This window comes from Scophthalmus maximus, chromosome 12, assembly GCF_022379125.1.
Source record: "Scophthalmus maximus strain ysfricsl-2021 chromosome 12, ASM2237912v1, whole genome shotgun sequence".
In the NCBI taxonomy this organism is placed as follows: domain Eukaryota; kingdom Metazoa; phylum Chordata; class Actinopteri; order Pleuronectiformes; family Scophthalmidae; genus Scophthalmus; species Scophthalmus maximus.
Window position 1 is genome coordinate 23,997,501 of NC_061526.1, and position 24,240 is coordinate 24,021,740.

Here is a 24,240-nt window from a genome sequence, read left to right on the forward strand (position 1 = left end):
ATTGCAGCATAATTGCAATCAATGAATTTGAATCCATACCTATTTTTCTTTAAATAAAATTGTCCTTTGAGACACATAATTGTGCTTTTGACCAATAACACGTTATCTTTAGAGTGCTGACCTTTTCAGAAAATGAACAGTTGGAAAGATCAAAATTGAGGAAGCTATCACATTAGCCTGTTAGCTGTTCTGCAACAGTCGCTTTCATGGTGTAAGACAGGAGTCTGCTAACTAGCTAGCTAACTAGCTAACTAACTAACTAAGTAGTTAACCGTGGAAATGATAGTTAGCAAGTCCGACATTTAACTGCATGTTAGCGATTAGCTCGCCAGCTACACAGTTCACTACAGTCACTACATCAATGAGCTTCTACGGTCACTAAATTCACCAACTGTTTGATGGTTGTTTTTAAAAATCACTGGTAACTAATGTTGTGTGACGTCCTTGGGGTAAAAGAGCGTCAGTCATATATTTTGAAGTGTTGAGATCAGAAAAAGCTTTTTTTCTCACAATATATCTGTTACACAAGAGAACAACAATACTGCAAAACCAACGAATAACACAAAAGAGATATATGGCTCACAAAAATATAAATGTTTGCTATTCAAGCAAAATTGTCTACAATAGAAAGCTGGAATAAAAAATTAAAGCTTTAAAATTTTCTCCCTTATGAAATCTGTTCGTCCTCATCCCTCTCTCTCCTGCTTTGCCTATCGTTCTTTTTTTAAAGAAGAAAAAAGTAAAAAAAGTCATGTATTGACCACTGAGACCCCCTAAATACAGTGCACAGGTTAAAGGTCAGGGGTCAAAGGTGGTTCCCTTCAGTAGCCCTTCATGGGGATGGACGCTCCTCCTGCCATGTCGTGACGTTTGACCTGATGGATCATCAGCAGGCAGACCAACAGGCCCAGCAGCTGTGAAAAAAACAGACAGACATGGATTAACACCTTGAAGTGAAGAACACGGAACGCACACGGAAAGTGTTTGTTCCGTGTGAAATCTGAACATGGCCTGTACCTGTGTCATTAAGACCCAACCTAAGAGAACCCGACTGACCCACGGACATATTCTATCTTTACCTAATACTGACTGGTTGCTCGCCAAGCTAACGTGTAGCACTGGCTGCACAAAAAACAAAAACATTTGCACTAAAAGACATTTTAAAATAAACAAACCAAATATCATCAGTTTTATACAAAATCTTATGATATTTTGTGGGGACCCAACACTTTTCGGTTGGATCCCGTTCCGCAGGGCCATCTGTGTCTAAAGCTAACATTGGTCAAGAGCTAAGAGTTATAGTGTAGTTTACTTTGTAAACATAAAGTCAATAAAGCCTTGACGAATTGTGGTAACAGAATCTAAAGGTTGACATATTTAAACCAGTAAAGTCTGAATTGTCTAATGTCAGCCACTTGTCATAGATGGGTGGCTAGCTGGAAAGTTAGCTGTAGCGTTGCTGCTGCTCAGAACTATGCGTGCCTTGAGGTTTAGAACTTGGTCTAACAGCGGTTAAACTTCCTGTTGGTTTACTTCGCCTCCTCTGAAGCTTCACGTAACTATGGAGACAATTGATCTTGAAAGTCTAAAGAATCTCAATTAACAATTCAGTCACAAATAATGACAAACAACCAAGGAGAATGACAGCAGATCTTACTGCAGTGACAGTAAATCCAAAGAAGAAGCCCATGGCGAACTTGAAGATGAGGTCTACATATGAGAAGATGACGTTGCTGCAGGGCTGCGGACAGAGGAGATGGAGGAGGGATTAATGATCTGGACACATCACTGACTAGTATTCCGCGGGTGATTGGTTGATTGACTGGTGAAATACCTCTTCATAAATTTGTTCTGGGCCAGCGGTTCCCTGCAAGAAAACAACAGCAGAAATACGGTCACCATTCGCAAATAAAAACCAGTTCAAAGGTTCTGTCAAGATAAAAAGATGTTCAAAAAAACCAAACACATTCAAACTAAAGGCCTCGGTTGGCTTCTCGAATTGTCGGCTGAAATGTGCGGCTTGTGTTTACTCGCGCGAGTAAATGCAAATGATCCGGCGGCCAAACTCGCGTGAGTAAACACAACCTGCGAATATCCACTCTGGAAGAAGGAACTTCTGACCAGACTCACTTACCGCTGGTCTGGCTTTACATCTGCCACTTGCTCCAAAGACGGCCAATTCTCTACCACCGTATGTGCACTCACAGGATTGAGGGATTGTGTCGCCCCAGTCGCCGGAACTCACCACTCCGCAGCAGTGGACCTGCAACCACAGGAGAGATGGGGTTTCAACAGGTGGACATGGTCTTCAACAGGATCTGATGGAATATTAATAATGCGAAGGGATTTAAAGCAATGACGATAATGCTAGAAACCTTACTGATCGCAGATCTTCTTGAAACTGTCTGTTTGGACTGGTTTTGAAAATGAATGGACTTTGAACTTGTTTGTCACTTGTTTGAATTTGGGTTGGATTTCTAGTTCTTTGTTTTTTGGACTTTTTCCTGTTGTTTCCTGTTTTACTCTAAAATGTTTGACCTGTGCCTTTACTTCCTTTACTTCTTGTCTTTATCTGGTTTGCCTGTTCCGAGATCGTCCGCCCCGTCCTGATGTGTTTCGCCTGTGTTCCATTGTCCCTACTTCCTTTGTGTATTTAATCTCTCTTTTTTGTTTCTGCTTGTGGTGTTCCTCAGTTTTATTGTATGCCTGAGTTTGAGTTCTTTGGTTCTCCTGAGTTTCTTTTGGTCTGGTTTCTTTTTGGACTGTAAAACCTTCTAATTTTGCTTAAATATCTTTACTGCACTTGTTCTGACGTCTGTATTTCGGTCCTGCTTTCTCGAACCTTCACATTGGAGATTGTTAAAGTTTATCCTGATTTTGGAGACAATAGTGGCTATAACTGGGACTGGTACACAGTATTGTACTGTTCATTAATACACAAAGAACATTACAGCTTTCTGCAGCCCTTCGAGTAACTGTCTCAGCCCTTCGTCTTCCATGAAGGGCTTTGCCACTTCTGCAGAGGTGTTCTGAAAGCCATCTCTGATCTGCAAAGAACAAGAGAACAACATTAGCATCAAGGGAGATGGAGAGAATAAATGAAGATTTAAAAAATTTTATTAAAAAGTTAGCGATACAATTAACATCAAGCGTTAGGAATGTTAGCATATAGGCACAGATTCTGTCTAAAATCACTCCCTTTGCTGTGATTAGCATCAAGAAAGTCGCTAGACAGAAAGTTGACCTTGTTTCTTGCAACAACGACGATGATGCCAACGATCAGCATGATGATCATTCCAACGCCCATGAAGCCTGCGAACTGTATGCAGATGACACAATAATTCAGATGGATTAGGATTTACTGTTTGTTTTTTTGTTATTAGTTATTATTTCTTCCCGTCTGACATCTCGTACGTACTATTTTCAGGGCCAGGGCATTCTCGGAGCAGCCCGCGTAGATTCCCAGGCAGGAGATGCCAAGGACGCCGAGGGAGAAAACCCAAGCCCAACCCAGACCGGGGGTCCCGAACGCTGACAGCTGTGGCAGGACAAAGACACAAAAAAACCCACAGAATGACTTTACATTTCCATCCCGTTTTTTTCTTATTGTCAACAAATCCCACGAAATCAAAAAACAACCGCGTCTATCAATACGTTTTGACTTCCCCTGTAGATGATGTCGAACTTAGGACTTATCGACCCTTTAAATTAACCATTCGCTCAAATTATACGAAATTGCGGATTCAAAGTTTGCTAATTTATCGTCTTGGCATTTGGGAAATGCCGGCGAGGTAAGACGACAGATTCATAATCAGAAGTAAATTAGTTTTTGTTAATGACACATTTGCTGGAGGGAAAAACTGCCGCATGTGACCAGCCCAGACATCGCCGACATCATTCACGGATTTGGTATCATATCAGTTAGCGTTGGTTTTGGTGTTTCCGTGGGATTTGTTGGCAGAGAACAGCCCAGACATCGCCGACATCATTCACGGATTTGGTATCATATCAGTTAGCGTTGGTTTTGGTGTTTCCGTGGGATTTGTTGGCAGAGAAAAGACACAGTTGCATCATATTAGATTTTTTTCTAAACATGACACCATTTTGTTTTCCCAAAATGTTGAATTTTATGAAGGCCGGGTCTTTGTAAAGGACCGCGGGCGTATCGAGTTTCCGCTCATCAACACGTTTTTAAAACGGGCGCTGGAATGCAGGTGCTTTGGAGAATTCTTGCAGAAATGGAAAGTAAATGTGATTAGTTCAGAAACAATGAGTTGAAACACTTTGTTCCCTAAAGATAGCTCCTCAGTATTTCTGATCTGATAACATTGTGAGAGCCATCCTGTTTTTCTTGCACAACTAGACTCGAGTGTGCGAGTGGAAAACCTCCCTCCGGGCAAAACATCTGCTCTGCGTTAAAGAAGGAGAAATCAGAGCCACATCTGGGCGGCCGCTCGCCTCGTAGTCCTCCACCTCGGCTCGTTCAGGACTCAAACAGGTACGTGTTTTCAGATGTGCGCTGCGCACCAGACGCAACGGGCCTGGATTTTCACAAACGCAAACCAGCTGCTTTTGCTTGGAATGAAGACGGCATCTGAGGACATTAACACGACGGCGGTTGTGTAAGAATCTCTGAATGATGCCATTAAATTGAAGCCTGTTCCTCCTCAAGCAGACACTTGATCTTTCTTTTATTGTCTTTTATTCATTTCGCCCACATCTGACTCCCATTGTTCAACGCCGTGAGTCACATCACAGTAAACCTGCTGCTCTCTGCCAGACGACGGCCTGGAGCTCCTCCTCCACTGGGGAGCGATTTCCCTCCGGCGGAGGACCTTGCCAGTGAATCACAGTCACGGTCTAACGGTGGATCCTTGACACCAGACTTCCAGATTCACAAGACGAATCTGGTTGTGGTGGTCGGTCGTAGACATGAAAACTAAACGTGTCCGCATTTGGTGTTTTCACTGTGGTTACACGTTGAATAATTCAAAAACAGAATCAATGAATGCAGTTATTTCTTTGTCAGAGTCGAGGAGCGGGTGACGCGTCGTACCTGTAAGCTGTAGGCCGTCACCTTCACCGTCCCGTAGATCAGCAAACATCCAAGGATCTGAGGACACATCGGCAGACGTTAGTGTTCGTGGAACAAGATGAAAGTCATTGTATAGATCTTATATATTTATATTGAACTTGTATGACCATGTTGTTAGGAAAAGCAAAGTTTCAAAATGGCAAAACTTTATTTTGCGCACATTCTAGTTTCCAGTCATGAGAGTGAATAAAGTGACGCACGGGAGTTTGTGATTCGTGCAAACATCACACAGCCAAAGATGAAACGAGCAGATACAGTACGTACAGTAAAATAAATTGCGTTAACTCAAATATAAAAATAGTGATCGGGCTGGTGATCTGAGGGGGCGGGGCCAGGTCACACCCATGACCATGAGGGGGAAAAACATTTCACAACAGAACACAGAAAACTAAGTATTTTATATAATAACGTTCAGATGAAAGTCATGATTTTAAATTATGAATTTATTTAAAAAAAAATTCAAAACACAAACTACAATACAAAAGTAGTTTTAATATAATCATGGCTTTAAAAACGTTAACATTATTTTTGCAAGGCTTTAAAAGTTTCCACCAGTGAAGTGGTTTCATGGATTCAAAAGTACATTTACAGTCTCACTTTCTTTTTCTCCAGGTGGAGTTTGTGTCGTTCCTGCGTTCAGACACTAGAGGGAGACAGAGATCTGACAACTGAAGTCCAACAGATGTTGACACCTGGAGGCTGCAAGTGCTCACACACACTCACTCACTCACTCACTCACTCACTCACTCACTCACACACACACACACACACACACACACACACACACACACACACACACACACACACACACACACACACACACACACACTCACTCACTCACTCACTCACTCACTCACTCACTCACTCACTCACTCACTCACTCACTCACTCACACACACACACACACACACACACACACACACACACACTCACTCACTCACTCACTCACTCACTCACTCACTCACTCACTCACTCACTCACTCACTCACTCACTCTCACACACACACACACACACACACACACACACACACACACACTCACTCACTCACTCACTCACTCACTCACTCACTCACTCACTCACTCACTCACACACACACACACTCACACACACACACACACACACACACACACACACACACACACACAGACTCTCACACACACACACACACACACACACACACACACTCACACACACACACACACACACACAGACTCTCACACACACACACACTCAACCTGTACGTGTGTTCAAGTAAATCGTCTAAATCAGTCTGATTTATCTGTTTTCAAACAATATGCAATAAATATGAGGGGGTTTTTTGGAAAATAGCAGGAAACCTGAACAGGAGGCCCCCCCCCCCCCCGGGGGGCTGGAACAGGGGGGGGGGGGGGGGCGGGGGGTTGGAACAGGGGGGCGGGGGGTTGGAACAGGGGGTTGGAACAGGGGGGGCGGGGGGTTGGAACAGGGGGTTGGAACAGGGGGGGGGGGGGCGGGGGGTTGGAACGCGAGCCTCGTCTTTGCCGCCAACATCTTTTTTTTTTTTCCACTCTTACTGGAAGCAAATGTGAACTGGTGAAAACCCCCAATGAAAACATGACCTTCATTTGTTGTGGTTTCATCGATGTTTCATCACTTCGTCAAACACCGTGTTTCATATTCCACACTCGACGTTTTTCCTCTCATCTGCTTGTTTCCTGTGAAGCTTCGAGAATCGGATTTCCTCCAACTTTGCTCGTGAACTTCATCATCTCTTTTTCTCTCTCAACATGTACAATGATAAGTGAGATGTTTAATAAAACCCCCGCCGACAGAATTATTAATAAATAATTAAATCATTACGTAACAACTTGTTGGGGGGTTTTCTTTCAACACATTCTTGTTTTTTTAAATCTGAAACTCCAAATATGTAAATGTCAAAAAACTCGAAACAACAAATTACTTCTTTTTTTTTTAAACAAAATCACTGGAATCTTTTTTTTGTTGTTGTTGTTTTGAAAAGAAAAGTTTTTCTACTCACTGCGAAGAGAACGTTGAAGAAGATGAAGAGACATTTGAGGCATCCGTTAATTTTCCCCATCTTCAGTTTTTGGTTGATTTGCTCTCAGGAGAAGAAGCGGGGTGTGTGTGTGTGTGTGTGTGAGTGAGAGAGTGAGAGTGTGTGTGTGTGTGTGAGTGAGAGAGTGAGAGTGTGTGTGATGATGTGAACGACATGAGCACAGAGCTACAACACACAGATCCGATCTGCTGCCAACAGAGGAAAGAGACTTCCGGTCCGGAGCTGCAGCTTCCCAGAAACAAACTGTCAAAGCTCATTTGAAACATTATAAAAAAACACAATGGAGCTATAAAAAAAATGCAGTTTTCATTATATTCTTCGGTTTTCGGTTCAAATCTCCTTTTTCGTATTCACCTTTTTTTTTAAACTTATTTTCATGCGATGATAAAAATGTATTTATTCACAACTTTCATGTTGAACATGTTCTGAAACTTAACAGATGGAATCACAGTATTTCCTGTGATGCTGTAGAACCGAGGTCACGTGAGGTCAAAGACAATCACAAGGTCAATTCTTATTTTATTAGTTTCAATGCAGCCACTTGTTCTTCATCCTCTGTTACAATCACGGCTGAGATATAATAGCTCTGAAGTTATTTTTGTATTTTATTCGATCTGAAAGAGAAAAAAAAAAAAGAGATTTCGTGAAAACCCCTGGGGCCCCGACCCTGTTATGAAATATGAAACTTGACATCAAGTCCAGAAATAACTTGTGTGTCGACTTATGAGAATAAAAACCTCCGTTCTTTCCACCTGTTGCTTCGATGGACAACGTTAAATGTCACAGTGTTTCTGAAATTAAAGCTCGAGAACAAATAATAAACTCTTTGTGGCATAAAATGAGGCAGAAGTTTAAAATCCGAACATATGAAGACGATGAAGGAGTTTAAAACACAACATCTTTGGTAAAAAGGGATAAAAGCAAAGTGAATCTATGAAAAGAAAAGACAAGGTTGAAATGAGAGAAAAGCAAATTAAATAAAGATGAAGACTGAAAGTAAAACATGATGTTTCAGAGATAAACGTCATACAGTCATAGGATAAAGAATAATGACAGTATTTAGATACATTGAGTTGAAGTTATTTATCTAATTTCACATCAAACGTATCCAGCCTGTGTGTTCGGGTTCAGGAAGATCAAATATTATTTTATTGATAAAAAAAGAGACTGTAACAAAACAAATGAGGGAAACTGACGAAGCAAGTTTTACAGAAAAATAAGAAAAAAAAACCCTCTTCAGGTCCAAAAATAATATAAAGACCTGTGAAGAGTCGAGCTGGGAACAGATTTATGGAACTCCGTGACGGAATAACATCAAAAAAAAGAAAAGAAAAAGCGGAGAAGTCACAGAAGATGAACTGACTGGAAAGTGTCTTCTGCTTCTCCGCTGGGAAACGGGAGGTAGAGGAAAAGCAGAAGTTATTTCCTGAGTTCCTCTGGGTTTCCTCTCTATGTGCTCCGGCTCTACGGCGTGTTTACAACAGGTCTGAAGGAGGAGGAGGCCCCGCCCCCCCTCGCCCCCCCTCGCCCCCTCCCACACAGTGTGAGGGAGTGAGGGCCGTCAGATAGTGACTCTATCTTTACCAGCGGCCTCACGGACACTGAATGTGGAGGTCAAGGGCTGTAGAGGGAGAAAGAGAAAAAACTATGTGCTGCTTCTGTTCATGAAGGACGACGGAGGAGGGGGAGGAAGAGGAGGAGGAGGAAGGGAGGGGGAGGAAGGGAGGGGGAGGAAGAGGAGGAGGAGGAAAAGGAGGAGGAGGAGGAGGAGGAAGGGAGGAAGGGAGGGGGAGGAAGAGGAGGAGGAGGAGAAGGAGGAGGAAGAGGAGGAGGAGGAGGAAGGGAGGGGGAGGAAGAGGAGGAGGAAGAGGAGGAGGAGGAGGAGGAGAAGGAGGAGGAAGAGGAGGAGGAGGAGGAGGGGAGGAGGAGGAAGGGAGGGGGAGGAGAAGGAGGAGGAAGAGGAGGAGGAGGAGGAGGAGAAGGAGGAGGAAGAGGAGGAGGAGGAGGAGGAGGAGGAAGGGAGGGGGAGGAAGAGGAAGAGGAGGGGGAGGAAGATGAGGAAGAGGAGGAGGAGGAGGAGGAGGAGGGGGGGAGGAAGAGGAGGAGGAGGAGGAGGCGGGGAGAGGAAGAGGAGGAAGATGAGGAAGAGGAGGAGGAGAAGGAGGAGAAGGAGGAGGAAGAGGAGGAGGAGGGGGGGGGGAGGAGGAAGGGAGGGGAAGGAAGAGGAGGAGGAGGAAGAGGAGGAGGAGGAGGAGGAGAAAGGGAGGAAGGGAGGGGGAGGAAGAGGAGGAGGAGGAGGAGGAGGAGGAAGGGAGGGGGAGGAAGAGGAGGAGGAGGGGAGGAGGAGGAAGGGAGGGGGAGGAGAAGGAGGAGGAGGAGGAGGAAGGGAGGGGGAGGAAGAGGAAGAGGAGGGGGAGGAAGATGAGGAAGAGGAGGAGGAGGAGGAGGAGGAGGGGGGGAGGAAGAGGAGGAGGAGGAGGCGGGGAGAGGAAGAGGAGGAAGATGAGGAAGAGGAGGAGGAGAAGGAGGAGGAGGGGGGGGGAGGAGGAAGGGAGGGGAAGGAAGAGGAGGAGGAGGAAGAGGAGGAGGAGGAGGAGGAGGAAGGGAGGAAGGGAGGGGGAGGAAGAGGAGGAGGAGGAGGAGGAGGAGGAAGGGAGGGGGAGGAAGAGGAGGAGGAGGAGGAGGAGGAGGAAGGGGGGGGGGAAGAGGAAGAGGAGGAGGAGGAGGGGGGGAGGAAGAGGAAGAGGGGGGGGTGACAACACAATGTTTCCAGGAACAACAACGTTCACGAAACACCTGAAGCAACTCTGTTGTTTTGAAACAGGACGTCTCAGGTCAGAACCTCTGACAGCTGCGGACCAGAAGCAGAAACAAGGCGTCGGTACAGAAGCAAAAGCTTTCAAAGATCCAAATTGGATTTTGTTTGTTTATGTAAATCAAAATGAAGTTTTGGCTCCTAGGGGTCGCGAGCTCTGACCTCTGACCTCTGAGCTCTGACCTCTGACCTCTGCTCCGAAGGCCTCGACGTGTGAAACACTCGACAACACGTCGTTTGCTCTGTGGGTTTTAAAAGGGGAAGTGAAAAGATGTTTGTCTTTGAGGAAGTAAAAGTATTTCACCTGAATCACAACTGACACCGTCGTCGCCTCTGTCGGTTCACAGGTTCCACACAGGTTCCTCACAGGTTCCTCACAGGTTCCTCACAGGTTCCTCACAGGTTCCACACAGGTTCCTCACAGGTTCCTCACAGGTTCCACACAGGTTCCACACAGGTTCCTCACAGGTTCCTCACAGGTTCCTCACAGGTTCCACACAGGTTCCTCACAGGTTCCACACAGGTTCCTCACAGGTTCCACACAGGTTCCTCACAGGTTCCTCACAGGTTCCACACAGGTTCCTCACAGGTTCCACACAGGTTCCACACAGGTTCCACACAGGTTCCACACAGGTTCCTCACAGGTTCCACACAGGTTCCACACAGGTTCCTCACAGGTTCCTCACAGGTTCCACACAGGTTCCGGCCTGGAGGAGTCTCTTATTTATTGAATACAGTTGTATTTCTTATTATTCCTGTTAGTTTATATTCATGTGTTAAAGAAATGTGCAGCAGTGATGGTGGAGCGGAGAGTCAGTGTCAGCTGTCAATCATCCCGTCATGTCGTCCATCCGTCTGTGGGTTTGACATTCAGACATAAACATCCATCATCCATCATCTATCTCTCTATCTATGTATCCATCCATCATCCATCATCTATCATCTATCTCTCTATCTATGTATCCATCCATCATCCATCATCTATCATCTATCTCTCTATCTATGTATCCATCCATCATCCATCATCTATCATCTATCTCTCTATCTATGTATCCATCCATCATCTATCATCCATCATCTATCTCTCTATCTATGTATCCATCCATCATCCATCATCCATCATCTATCTCTCTATCTATGTATCCATCCATCATCCATCATCTATCATCTATCTCTCTATCTATGTATCCATCCATCATCCATCATCTATCATCTATCTCTCTATCTATGTATCCATCCATCATCCATCATCTATCATCTATCTCTCTATCTATGTATCCATCCATCATCCATCATCTATCATCTATCTCTCTATCTATGTATCCATCCATCATCCATCATCTATCATCTATCTCTCTATCTATGTATCCATCCATCCATCCATCCATCCATTATTTTATTTTTTCATTAAGTTTAAATAAACTCAGACATTAACTTTTACTCTGCAGCTTTGTTTTTCTTTTTGAAGTTTTTGGTTTCTACAGTTTTTAAAAGAAAATTCTTTGCTGGTTCTTGGTACAACATCCGCTTCAGGAAGTGGAACTCGTGGTTTGTCTCTGTGTCGTTATTTTGTTTCTTTTTGTGGTTTTCAGGCCTCGTTCTGGAACGAAAGTTTTTTTTTCTGCTCGAACTGGAACAAAGAGACTCGCGCCGCCGCGGCGTGTTCACCGGTCAATCAGCATGAAACATGGAGCAAAGCATCCAGGTCACATGTATTCACTTCATTTACAGTGTTCTTGAATCAGTGGAATCGTCACAACGTCCCCGACGTGTGTTCCTCAGTTTGCACAGAATCACTGGTTGAGATGAACCTGAAGGAAAGAAGTCGTGGGCCAATGAGAGGAGGCGACGGGCTGCAGCTCCACCCTGCTCTGACCCCGGGGTCAAGTGGATAACCGCGGCGACGCCAGTTCTGCCCGCCTACATGAGCGGGGGAGAGCGAGTGGAGTTACTCTTCCTCCCCTACGTGGCGACGTCCTCGTGCTCACGTTGCACACGGCGTGTCGACATCGTGTCTCGCTCTTCGTGTCTCGCTCTTCGTGTCTCGCTCTTCGTGTCTCGCTCTTCGTGTCTCGCTCTTCGAGACACAAACTTTGTCTTGGAAAAACAACATCTCCAGGATGTTCAGCCCATTAGTCGTCGTGGTTACAGCGGGTTCCCATCTTCTGGAGACGGCGAGGGCGGACAGCAGGTTCTCTTCCATGTCGTGTGGTTCGGCGATGCCGGGGCGTAATCGCCGATGGGGAGCGAGCACTTAACAGAGACGGAAGCGCTCCCGCGGGCCGTCGCTGCACTTTGGTCCGTCAGTTTGGTCCAGAACAGGATGTGAACTATGAAGGTAAATATGTTGCAAACTGCAAGCGCTCGTAGACGGGATGTGAGAACCTGTATGTTGAAATTTTCACAAATGTGTAGATTGATATTTACATGAATACAATGGCAGCTGCAGACTTATAATCTAACAACAACCGATTATTATTTTTCAACAGTCACAACTCACTGAGTCAACCTGTCGAATCTGCACCTTGACTTTTGCAACATGTCTTGCAGTCAGCATGTTGAGAAACTGATCTGCACTTGTAATGAGATGCGAGAGAGGAGGGGGGGGGGGGGGCGGGGCTTGGGTATCACGTCTACCGCGGCGAATATGGTTTTAAAAGTATCACTCATTCACAGCCACTTGGAGCTGGACTCTTATCTCCCACAGCACAAGTCCTAAAACTGAAAGTCTCCGCTTATCGCCGGGAGCAAGGCCCACTTCACGTGCCGGCGTCGTCACATGTGGATACATGATGTCATCATCCAGGTCCAGAGGTGGAATCAGCGAGTTGTGGCTGTTAAAAAAATAATTATCGGTTGTTGTTAGATTACAAGTTTGCAGCTGCAATTGTATTCATGTCAATATCAACCTACACATTTGTGAATATTTTTTTTGTGACTTCAAATTCGGGACACAGGTTCTCACGTTGTTGTCTACAGGTTCTCACGTTGTTGTCTACAGGTTCTCACGTTGTTGTCTACAGGTTCTCACGTTGTTGTCTCCAGGTTCTCACGTTGTCTACAGGTTCTCATGTTGTTGTCTGCAGGTTCTCACGTTGTTGTCTACAGGTTCTCACGTTGTTGTCTGCAGGTTCTCACGTTGTTGTCTACAGGTTCTCATGTTGTTGTCTGCAGGTTCTCACGTTGTTGTCTACAGGTTCTCACGTTGTTGTCTACAGGTTCTCACGTTGTTGTCTACAGGTTCTCACGTTGTTGTCTACAGGTTCTCACGTTGTCTACAGGTTCTCATGTTGTTGTCTGCAGGTTCTCACGTTGTTGTCTACAGGTTCTCACGTTGTTGTCTACAGGTTCTCACGTTGTTGTCTACAGGTTCTCATGTTGTTGTCTACAGGTTCTCACGTTGTTGTCTACAGGTTCTCATGTTGTTGTCTACAGGTTCTCACGTTGTTGTCTACAGGTTCTCACGTTGTTGTCTACAGGTTCTCACGTTGTTGTCTACAGGTTCTCACGTTGTCTACAGGTTCTCATGTTGTTGTCTGCAGGTTCTCACGTTGTTGTCTACAGGTTCTCACGTTGTTGTCTACAGGTTCTCACGTTGTTGTCTACAGGTTCTCACGTTGTTGTCTATAGGTTCTCACGTTGTCTACAGGTTCTCACGTTGTTGTCTACAGGTTCTCACGTTGTCTACAGGTTCTCACGTTGTTGTCTGCAGGTTCTCACGTTGTTGTCTACAGGTTCTCATGTTGTCGTCTACAGGTTCTCACGTTGTCTACAGGTTCTCACGTTGTTGTCTACAGGTTCTCACGTTGTTGTCTACAGGTTCTCACGTTGTCTACAGGTTCTCATGTTGTTGTCTACAGGTTCTCACGTTGTTGTCTACAGGTTCTCACGTTGTCTACAGGTTCTCACGTTGTTGTCTACAGGTTCTCACGTTGTTGTCTACAGGTTCTCACGTTGTCTACAGGTTCTCACGTTGTTGTCTACAGGTTCTCACGTTGTCTACAGGTTCTCACGTTGTTGTCTACAGGTTCTCACGTTGTTGTCTACAGGTTCTCACGTTGTTGTCCACAGGTTCTCACGTTTTTGTCTACAGGTTCTCACGTTGTTGTCTACAGGTTCTCACGTTGTTGTCTACAGGTTCTCACGTTGTTGTCCACAGGTTCTCACGTTTTTGTCTACAGGTTCTCACGTTGTTGTCTACAGGTTCTCACGTTGTTGTCTACAGGTTCTCACGTTGTTGTCTGCAGGTTCTCACGTTGTTGTCTACAGGTTCTCACGTTGTTGTGTGTTCTTATTACTTCTGAGTGTTTTCGTCTGTTTTTTCTTTTGTCTTTCGCCGAACGCAAAGAAACAGAACTTTTCCGAAATTCTAGCATTTCCACTAAAACCCAAAAATTCAAAAGACAACAGGTTGATGGGAAATACAGATTGAGTCGCGTCGGCTTTCGGGGTTTGGGTTGTCGCGTGGGAGCTGTGTTGCAGATCACGTTATCTGTGACTTGTTTACTACTGCTGCTGCTCTGCTTCCTGTCTCCATCCGCCTCTAATGTCATCATCATCATCACCATCATCATCATCAACATCAACATCATCATCACCATCATCATCACCATCATCACCATCACCATCATCATCATCATCATCATCAGGCAGGAAACAGACGAACATGAGGAATATGACCTGTGTGTTTCTGCCTGATGACATTAAACAATTAACGTCCTGAAATGCTCCGCGACGTTTACAAGTAAATCATACTTCATATCTCAGGCCACAAGACACCATCACTGTTTATTTCATGTTTTTTTTTGTATTTTAACGAACATCGTCTCCCAGGCGACTTCACATGTCCCATCTGCTAACATGGAGGGGGCGGGGCTTATGACCTGACCTGCGGCCACCAGGGGGCGATCAGGGTGGTTTGACTTCACTTTTGGGAGCCGTCATGTCGTCCATCATTGAACGTAATGTGACTGAGACGCTCATTCGCTGGTTCTAGAAGTTCTACATAAGATAAGATGAGAAATTACAATTAAAACAAAGTTTTAGTTGCAGAGGAGAAAAAGACGAAACTAGTTTCCAGCCAGTGAAGCTCGACTGCTCCTCCTCACAGACGTTAGGTTTCATCTCCAGTTTGTGTCTTTCACTTTCACTTCAGCCGTATTGAAAGCCAGACGTCGCGGGCGAGGCTCTTCATCGTCATCCTGTTGTGTGCGAGGCGTGAAATCCGGTGGTTTACTGGACAAAGTTGACAAAGCTGAATCTTCCTCTCCTCCAGGTCTGAGCGTTTTCTTCCAAAGAAGGAGGTGGAAAAATAACAAAACAGATGTGATGCACAAAGCACGTTTTGCATTTTCCAATTTCTAATATTCACCTTCCTGTGAAATCTTGTTATTTTAGCTCGGATGTCGCCTCCTGGTCCAGAAAGTGAATCCAATGAAGTGTGTGAAGTCTGTATTCTGTGTACTGACCAGCAGAGGGCGACTCTATCTGAACGTGACTCTACTTCTCGGTTGATTCATAACGTCAGTAAAACATTTTCCTGAGGAGTTTATGGTTCAATCTGTAGTTTCAAGTCTTCTTCGTCAATACATGATGATGTTCATTTTGGATACAGCGTGATTGACAGCTGGTACCATCCAATCGCTGCAGGGTCGCAGGCTCTCAGTCAGGCCACACCCCCTCTCTTCCAAATATGGATACCTCTGGTTTCAAAACAACCAAGATGGCGCCGGACAAAATGGCAAACTGGAGGCGACAAAATGGCCGCTCGCAAACCGACAGGTGACACCACGGCGGGTCGGCGCTCGGGTTCTGATCATGTTCTGACGACGTCACAACACGTGTGATGCTCTGGTGTCCACACACTTGTGGCTGCGTCGTGAATCAGAGGGGAAGAGATGAGGAAGTTATCAAACTCTGATGAGCCGAGGGGGAAGTGAACGAGCTACAGGAAGAAGCTTCAAGTTGCCCATGAAGAAACTCGCTCACGCCATCGATTCAAATTCATCTCCACCTGCGGCCGACGGCCTGAAATCTACGTTTGGTATAAAGTTTGATCGAGGAGGAAAATCCTCCAGATCATTTGACTCTTGGCTGGACCAGAGCGCCACATCATCTGCATACAGGTGTTCACTTTAAGATTAACTCTCTACTTTTCTGTTTATTAAAAATCCGAGTGGCGTCTGCGGGCGACGCCCGACTATCGACTTCCTGTGACTCACTCACTTTTACGACAGGTCGGGAGAAAGAAAGACAGGACGTGATAAAAAAAAAAAACTGCCGGAGTAGAGTCAGAGCAGGAAACTCCTCAGTGAAAACGTCCTTCAGAAACGTCCTGTGAGAGTTTTAATGATGATTTATGAATGATGACATCACCACCATGAGCTGTTGGTTCCAGATGTTTTTACCCAGAAGTCTCCTGGGTCATTTAACCCTGCTACTGGTTTATGTCATGTTTGATTCTTCATCTTCATTAGTTTGGTCTGGGCCTGAATACTACATTACCCATAATCCTCCCTGCAGCTGGAGACGATCAGAGATTCAATCAATGTTAATCCAATCAGCTATTGACAGAAATATTAATAACTGGATGAAATCTGATTTTTATATTATATAGTGAGTATATATTTATACAAATCCCAACAAGGAGACTGGTTGTATGAACATATTTCTATTATATATATGGACACATATATAATATGATCTTTTGATAAAATATAAGACTTGAGCCTCACAACTTTTTTTGTCTCGTGACTCCAGATCCTCAGAGTCGGTTCTAGATCTTTGTCGTGTTTCACTAAAGAGACGTTTTCATGTCCGAACCACTTCGAAATGGTTTCAATTCTAATAAACCTTTTTAAACGGCTTTAATTATTTCCTTGTTTCCCAACTGAATCATCCCGTGACTCTCTGGAGGAGCCGGAAACCAGCGAGCCAAACTACTAAAGTGTTTCTGAAGAAAGTAATAATCTTCATAAGGAGCCGACGTGTCGCCACAGAGCGACGCACAGAGTCTGGGGTCACAGTTTATTGTGTTGTTGTTTTCATGTCCGTCGCCATGTCGCTGTGTCGCCGTGTCGTTGTTGTTGATGTGATGCATCATTGAATCATCATCATGAATCCGGAGCTAAGTGAGGAACAAGTGAGCGTTTATTTCACTGCAGATTTAATCATTTAATCCTCAAGATTCTTATTTATCCGTGGAGCTTCTAGGGTTTGTAGCTGTGCAGAGACAGTCCGAATAGTTTACGACACTACTACTGCCACCTTGTGGCCGCAGGAGGGAACTACAACCAAGGACCACAGACGTTACTGATGCTCGTGAGTAAACAGGAGATCATTTGATCACAAACAGCTGTTTCTCTTTATTTAGATTGAAGCTCTTGTCCCTGAAGTTTAGACGTGCAGGTCACTGGAGGTCACTTCAGCTGCTCGGCAACAGGAATCACATGAACGTCACGACTGGGTCAAGTTCTTTTAAACGTCTGGGATGAGAACCGTCCGACTTCTTCTTCACCAGTGTCAAACTCTGTGACTAATGCTCGACTTGTTTCAGTCGAAAGGAAAACGCAGGAGGTCGAGTGTTGACAAAAAACCTCCTGGGCATCGAACCTTCCACGCCTCCATTTTGTTTCTGCCTCCGACAGAGAGAATGAACGTGCGGCGGTTTGTGTCTTTGTGTGGTCTGATTACAAAACATCCAGATGTGAGTCACTATTTTCAAATTCCAGGAAAAACCTGGGTCACGTGGTTTGACTGACGCCTGGCTGTCGGGGGAGGGGCCTCGGCGTCAGGTGAGGGAGGGTTTGGGTTGGTACTTGACTCTGTTGTAGTCGTCCACCGTGGTTTCCACTGGAGGCGTCTTCCAATAATCCTCCAGGCCCAGAGTCAGACACAGAGCGATCGCCGCCATCTGCAGCACGAACCGGGTATTACAGCGTTAGATGATACTCACTGAATGTAATTCCACTATATGGAATTATTATGGTGAAAAATACTTTAATTCATGAAAGTCAAAAACTAGAAACTTAAAGATTCCTCACAAAAAAATCTAAACATGTCTTAAACAATTCCATAAATTGTTTGAAACCTTCTAGAGCCTCCAAAAATGTATAAACTCTTCCACAAAATCACAGTCACTCAAAAAACTCTTTTTAAAACTTTTACTTTGAGACGTACAGATTTTTTAGATGCTTCTCATCCCCGAAAACTTAAACTGTATCTTCTATTAGAATCTTGAAAACTGCCAACAACGCATACTCTAGAAAACATTCCAATCCTCTTGAAACCCAGCACACCTCCAGAAAAACATAAACTATCCCATCAAACTTAAACCTCCTTTTTTGACAAAGTTATCTAGAATCTTGAAAAAGAAACTCATAACTTCCAGAACCCTTGAAAGTTTTCACAATTTTAACACTGAAACTTTGCTAGAAACACACAATGTATCCAGAAACTCCTGAACACTTGGAAACTCATAAGCTTTCGTAGAAAACTGTAAAGGGTCCAGAAATCCTGCATATGGCATATTCTACTTCCGCACAAGTATTAAACTCTACTAGAAACGTATCTAGAGACATAAACAAGTATTTATCTGATGCAAAATCTAAGAAAATACAGTAACTCAAATATTTTTAGAAACTTGTGATGCTGACACAAACTCATCTAGAACGATGTAAACTTTAAACGTGTATATTAGTTTTATCATTTTACCGCGATTGTGGCAAACGCTGAAATGATTCCTATCCGGAGTTTGATGGGGAAGCTCAGGTAGCTCTTCAGGATCGGACCGCAGGGCTGTCACACAGAGGTCAAAGGTCAATATTCAACATTACTATTAATAAAACCGTTTCTCTGTTAAACCTCCACAACGAGGTGGAGGGAGGTGGTGAATTACCTCCGAGTGAACCCACGTGTCTGTGACCTGAGGGGTCGGAGGGTAAAGGTCACTGCCGACCGTCACACAGGGCCTGAACTCTGAGCTCCAGTTACCAGGCCGAGAGCTGCGAGACCGACAGAAGGAGAAGAAGAACACCAACAGAAGCATTTCAGAAAGAAATCAAGACCAGAGCCACAAAAACTTCTTTTAGAACAGTTTGGTTTCTAGATACTCAAGTAATCCAGAACATTTTCTTGTGGTTCATACACAAAGAAAAATGTAACTTTCCTCTGGAAATCGAGTAAATTCTGTTGGACACAGGAAAGCTTAGGAGAGGAGCTCATGAAATCCATAATTTTCATTTCTAATCAACAGAAACAAAAACTAAAAACTCATGTCAAAATGATAAACTATTTCAGAATGAAAACACTTTAGAAACCGCAAAAATGTATTAATTCAAGAATTCTTCAAGAAGCTCAAAGTTCTTCAGAAGCTGTTCTACAAAGTGAAGTCACATTTCATCGAATCCTGAAAGAGCCTTGAAAATGTCTTCATGAAACTTGAAAACCTTTCTAAAATCCAGAAATACTTCCAGAAGCTAAAGAAGCCCTGACCTCGGCGTGCAGAGGCAGGAGACAGGAAGTTGATTCTCCCAGTCTTCGAAACTCTTCAAACCACAACAGGAATCCTGAGACAGAGACAGAGACACAGATCGTGAGGAGTTGAAACACAGTAACAATGTGCAAGATAGAAATATGAAAATATTAAAGAGAACTAAAAGACAATGTGACAAACAGACGCGTTTCTCTGTAAACTGATTATTTAACAACTGTCAATTTTAAATGAAAAAACATTGTCCATCAAATATCCAACTATGAATTTCTTTTCATTGACCAGGAGATGATTCGTGATTCCAAAGAGCGGCGGACTCAACTGAAGCCTGGAGTTTGTTCAGTTCACTCTGGATGTATCGCTCTGCTCTGTGGAGAGGAGTCACGTTCAGGAACACCTCGTCCACGGCGCCGTCCATCTGCCCGGCAACAACACAACACCATGAACCGTGATGGACAAAAAAGAATCTCATTAAATCATATCAAAGAAAATGAGGAGTGTTAGTGTCCAAAAGGAATCAGAGATTTTCTGGATTAAAGTTTTAATATTAAATATTATAAGAAGTTATACTTTAGTATACGTTTCACAATTAACAAAAGATTTAATAATTTGGCTCCTCGGAATCTCATCATCAAAAGCATCAGGACTTCTTTTGTCATTTTTCTCATTGATCTGCAACTTTATTCTCGTAATATTACAACCTTGTTCTCTAATTCTCTGGATTTTATTTTTTTCACGATGGCCCTTTGTAAACGGGCGGCCTGTAGGGGGCAGCAGAGGCCTGTAGGGGGCAGCAGAGGCCTGTAGGGGGCAGCAGAGGCCTGTAGGGGGCAGCAGAGGCCTGTAGGGGGGAGGAGAGGCCTGTAGGGGGCAGCAGAGGCCTGTAGGGGGCAGCAGTGGCCTGTAGGGGGCAGCAGTGGCCTGTAGGGGGCAGCAGCGGCCTGTAGGGGGGGAGGAGAGGCCTGTAGGGGGCAGCAGAGGCCTGTAGGGGGGAGGAGAGGCCTGTAGGGGGCAGCAGAGGCCTGTAGGGGGGAGGAGAGGCCTGTAGGGGGCAGCAGAGGCCTGTAGGGGGCAGCAGTGGCCTGTAGGGGGGAGGAGAGGCCTGTAGTGGGCAGCAGAGGCCTGTAGGGGGGAGGAGAGGCCTGTAGGGGGCAGCAGCGGCCTGTAGGGGGCAGCAGCGGCCTGTAGGGGGCAGCAGTGGCCTGTAGGGGGCAGCAGAGGCCTGTAGGGGGCAGCAGAGGCCTGTAGGGGGGAGGAGAGGCCTGTAGGGGGCAGCAGAGGCCTGTAGGGGGCAGCAGCGGCCTGTAGGGGGCAGCAGCGGCCTGTAGGGGGCAGCAGAGGCCTGTAGGGGGCAGCAGTGGCCTGTAGGGGGCAGCAGAGGCCTGTAGGGGGCAGCAGAGGCCTGTAGGGGGGAGGAGAGGCCTGTAGGGGGCAGCAGAGGCCTGTAGGGGGCAGCAGCGGCCTGTAGGGGGCAGCAGCGGCCTGTAGGGGGCAGCAGTGGCCTGTAGGGGGCAGCAGCGGCCTGTAGGGGGCAGCAGTGGCCTGTAGGGGGCAGCAGAGGCCTGTAGGGGGCAGCAGACCACAGAAGAGTTTTTACCTGAGCTTGAACCTGAACCAGTGGCGACGCGACAACCATCAGAGCCACGAACTCCACGAAGACGAGAGACGAGAACTGCAGGAGATGAATCACAGGTTTAGATCTGAGTGAGTGTGTGTGTGTGTGTGTGTGTGTGTGTGTGTGTGTGTGTGTGTGTGTGTGTGTGTGTGTGTGTGTGTGTGCGTCTCACCACCAGCAGCAGAGGCTTCAGGTCCACAGACGCAGCACAGACGCCCAGAACTGACAGAAGCACAGTGATCGGACCGAACACCTGCAGGACCAGTAAACCGTCGCTGCTGGACAACTGGTCGAACAGCTGACAGGGAGAGATATGAAATCATCTCATCATGTACTTAGATATTTGTACACTTTTGTATTTGTTTGTTTGACGAGGGAAATCAAGAAAATAGGCCAATGGGGAGCAGTTACCACAGCAACCGGCGTGTTGCCGTCGATGGAGGAGAATCCGACGCCGATCATCACCATGCCGGACGCCTGCGGAGATAATGGAGGAGGTTTTTATAACAGCGTTCCTCTGGGACACGTCTGTCTCCATGGAGACGGACTCCCATCAGCTGGGAACGGCGACGACGTCATCGCTTTCACAAACTTAACTCAGTTTTCCCACACAGAGACTTTTCCCCTGATCCCGACCACTTTTCTCTGCTTCTGCTTAAAAACACTGATTTACGTCGAAAAACAACAAACTGTAAATGTGCAACATAATAAAATCTTTTTTTCCCGAAGTGAAAGTCTCGTGTCACAGTCGTGTTAATGTGAAACATGCAGGGTAATTACTGTAATCAGCTGATGGAGTGTAAACAATAAAAACACAGCAGCCAAAACAGGAAGCAGGAAAACAGGAGCCAGTAAACACAACGTGAATATCACCACAATGGAATGTTTGAGCGTTTCTGCTCCACACGGAGAGGGCACGATAGACACACACAGATGTTGTTATTATCATAATGAATAATACTTTTAGAATATAAAAGGGAAGTTTAAAGTGGTTATTAAAGACAGTCGTATATATTTTTCAATTTGAAACTTGGAGATGGATGAGACAGAGGATCAGACTGAACAATATCTTTACATTTTAATATATTTTACATCAACACAAACACTTTTTAAAATCTTAATTTCATTTATTTATGTATTTACTCATCCACTTATCAATTTAATGTTATGAATCTACATTGCAATACTATAAACTTCAGTCAGTTTATCAAACGCCCTAGTGCTCTGGATGACAGACAAGTTAATAATAATAAGACAAAACAGTCTAATAGACACAAAAAATAGAAATATATATTATTATTACTATATTATTATATATGTAAAGTAATAGCAACAATGAATAAGATGCTGAAATACAATAAAAATAATATATGTATATTTATATAAGGAACTAAAAAATTCAACAAAAAAAGTATGCGATGCAATAAAACTGAAGTTATTACTTAAGTCCAGATAATAATGAAGGTTTAAATATCTGCAGTAAAATATTAAATATATCTAAAAGGAGTTTTCAGGGTTTTCAAGAGACTCAGCCACACGAAGCGACGAGTCATCTGGAGAAGTGTGACGTCTCCTGAAGATACCAACATGAGAGATTAAAACATGAGAGGTCCTAAACTTGATCCTTGAGGAACCCCACAGATCATTTTCACTCTCGTTCAAGATACAAGAGAGATACAATTGAATCTTAGATTTAAAATCTAAGAAAGATAATTTAAGTTGATGAAAAAATGTCAAGGAACCAAAAATCGAATTTTAAAAAGTAAAAAGTTAAGTTTGTAGATACTTTGTAGATGTATTTGTCCTCAGGAACGGAAAATATTTGGTCAGAATGTTAAAAGTTATACTTATTTTTTAGTTTTCCGTCTGTAATAAATCTCACGCATCTGCTGCTGAACAGTCCAGCTGCTCATCATCATCATCATCATCATCATCATCACGTCCGTCACAACAAACACAAACAAGCTGTTATCTGCTAGCGGTTAGCGGTTAGCTCACCAGCAGCAACACGGTGACGCAGACGGCGAGTCCTCGTAAGTAACTCCTGCAGCGAGCCATGACGACGTCGGTCTGAGGGAGTGGAGCTGAAACAGGAACAGTGAAGACCAGAGAGAGTGTGTGTGTGTGAGAGAGTGTGTGTGTGAGAGAGTGTGTGTGTGTGTGTGTGTGTGTGAGAGTGTGTGTGTGTGAGAGTGTGTGTGTGTGTGTGAGTGTGTGTGTGTGTGAGTGTGTGTGTGATGGATGTTTAAAGCTCCAGAGTGTTTGGCCGCTGAACGAAGAACATGACCAAGTTAGGAAGATTGGAAGATCAGCTGGAGAGGAGGAGAGGAAGGAGGAGGAGAAGAAGGAGGAGGAGAGGAGGAGAGGAGGAATAGAGGAGGAGGAGAGGAAGGAGGAGAGGAGGAGGAGGAGAGGAGGAGAGGAGGAGGAGAAGAAGGAGGAGGAGAGGAGGAGAGGAGGAATAGAGGAGGAGGAGAGGAAGGAGGAGGAGAGGAGGAGAGGAGGAGAGGAGGAGGAGAAGAAGGAGGAGGAGAGGAGGAGAGGAGGAATAGAGGAGGAGAGGAGAGGAGAGGGAGGAGGAGGAGAGGAAGGAGGAGAGGAGGAGAGGAGAGGAGAGGGAGGAGGAGGAGAGGAAGGAGGAGAGCAGGAGAGGAGAGGAGAGGAGAGGAGGAGGAGAGGAAGGAGGAGAGGAGGAGAGGAGAGGAGAGGGAGGAGGAGGAGAGGAAGGAGGAGAGCAGGAGAGGAGAGGAGGAGGAGAGGAGAGGAGGAGAGGAGGAGAGGAGAGGAGGAGGAGAGGAGGAGAGGAGAGGAGAGGGAGGAGGAGGAGAGGAAGGAGGAGAGGAGGAGAGGAGAGGAGAGGGAGGAGAGGAGGAGAGGAGAGGAGGAGGAGAGGAGGAGAGGAGAGGAGAGGGAGGAGGAGGAGAGGAAGGAGGAGAGGAGGAGAGGAGAGGAGGAGGAGAGGAGGAGAGGAGAGGAGAGGGAGGAGGAGGAGAGGAAGGAGGAGAGGAGGAGAGGAGAGGAGAGGGAGGAGGAGGAGAGGAGGAGAGGAGAGGAGAGGGAGGAGGAGGAGAGGAGGAGAGGAGAGGAGAGGAGGAGGAGAGGAGAGGAGGAGGAGAGGAGAGGAGAGGTCACTCCAGGTGAGATTATATCTAATCAAGAGGAGAGAAA

At 45.2% G+C, this 24,240-nt stretch overlaps 2 protein-coding genes and 1 long non-coding RNA gene across 4 annotated transcripts in view; 1 reads left to right on the plus strand and 2 right to left on the minus strand.

Moving 5' to 3' along the window:
- Positions 1-7,289, minus strand: part of LOC118287442 (tetraspanin-6) — a 7,980-nt gene extending 691 nt beyond the window's left edge. The window contains exons 1-9 of the mRNA XM_035612629.2: positions 7,114-7,289; positions 5,057-5,113; positions 3,419-3,538; positions 3,245-3,319; positions 2,952-3,047; positions 2,135-2,263; positions 1,835-1,867; positions 1,658-1,741; positions 1-914 (exon numbers count right to left, since the gene is read on the minus strand). The exon at positions 1-914 is cut by the window's left edge and continues 691 nt beyond it. Coding sequence (XP_035468522.1) covers positions 822-914; positions 1,658-1,741; positions 1,835-1,867; positions 2,135-2,263; positions 2,952-3,047; positions 3,245-3,319; positions 3,419-3,538; positions 5,057-5,113; positions 7,114-7,173 — 747 coding nt within the window. The 5' untranslated portion in view covers positions 7,174-7,289 and the 3' untranslated portion in view covers positions 1-821. The remainder of the gene's footprint in view (positions 915-1,657; positions 1,742-1,834; positions 1,868-2,134; positions 2,264-2,951; positions 3,048-3,244; positions 3,320-3,418; positions 3,539-5,056; positions 5,114-7,113) is intronic.
- A 7,565-nt stretch (positions 7,290-14,854) lies between these two features.
- LOC124850871 lies at positions 14,855-16,699 on the plus strand. Of its 2 annotated transcripts, none has more exons than XR_007031943.1 (3): positions 14,855-15,242; positions 15,365-15,489; positions 15,582-16,699. It is a non-coding gene; the product is annotated as an uncharacterized LOC124850871 (long non-coding RNA). The 2 variants fall into 2 exon arrangements; XR_007031944.1 differs by having other exon boundaries at positions 15,617-16,699.
- A 607-nt stretch (positions 16,700-17,306) lies between these two features.
- On the minus strand, positions 17,307-23,443 carry LOC118287428 (23 kDa integral membrane protein). Its single transcript, XM_035612585.2, has 9 exons — positions 23,071-23,443; positions 21,484-21,549; positions 21,245-21,370; positions 21,055-21,129; positions 19,780-19,875; positions 19,460-19,533; positions 18,864-18,969; positions 18,680-18,763; positions 17,307-17,879 (listed from the first exon to the last, which is right to left on the minus strand). The coding sequence occupies exons 1-9, from the start codon at positions 23,128-23,130 to the stop codon at positions 17,757-17,759; spliced, it is 810 nt and encodes a 269-aa protein (XP_035468478.2). The 5' UTR covers positions 23,131-23,443; the 3' UTR covers positions 17,307-17,756.
- Positions 23,444-24,240: the final 797 nt, after the last annotated feature.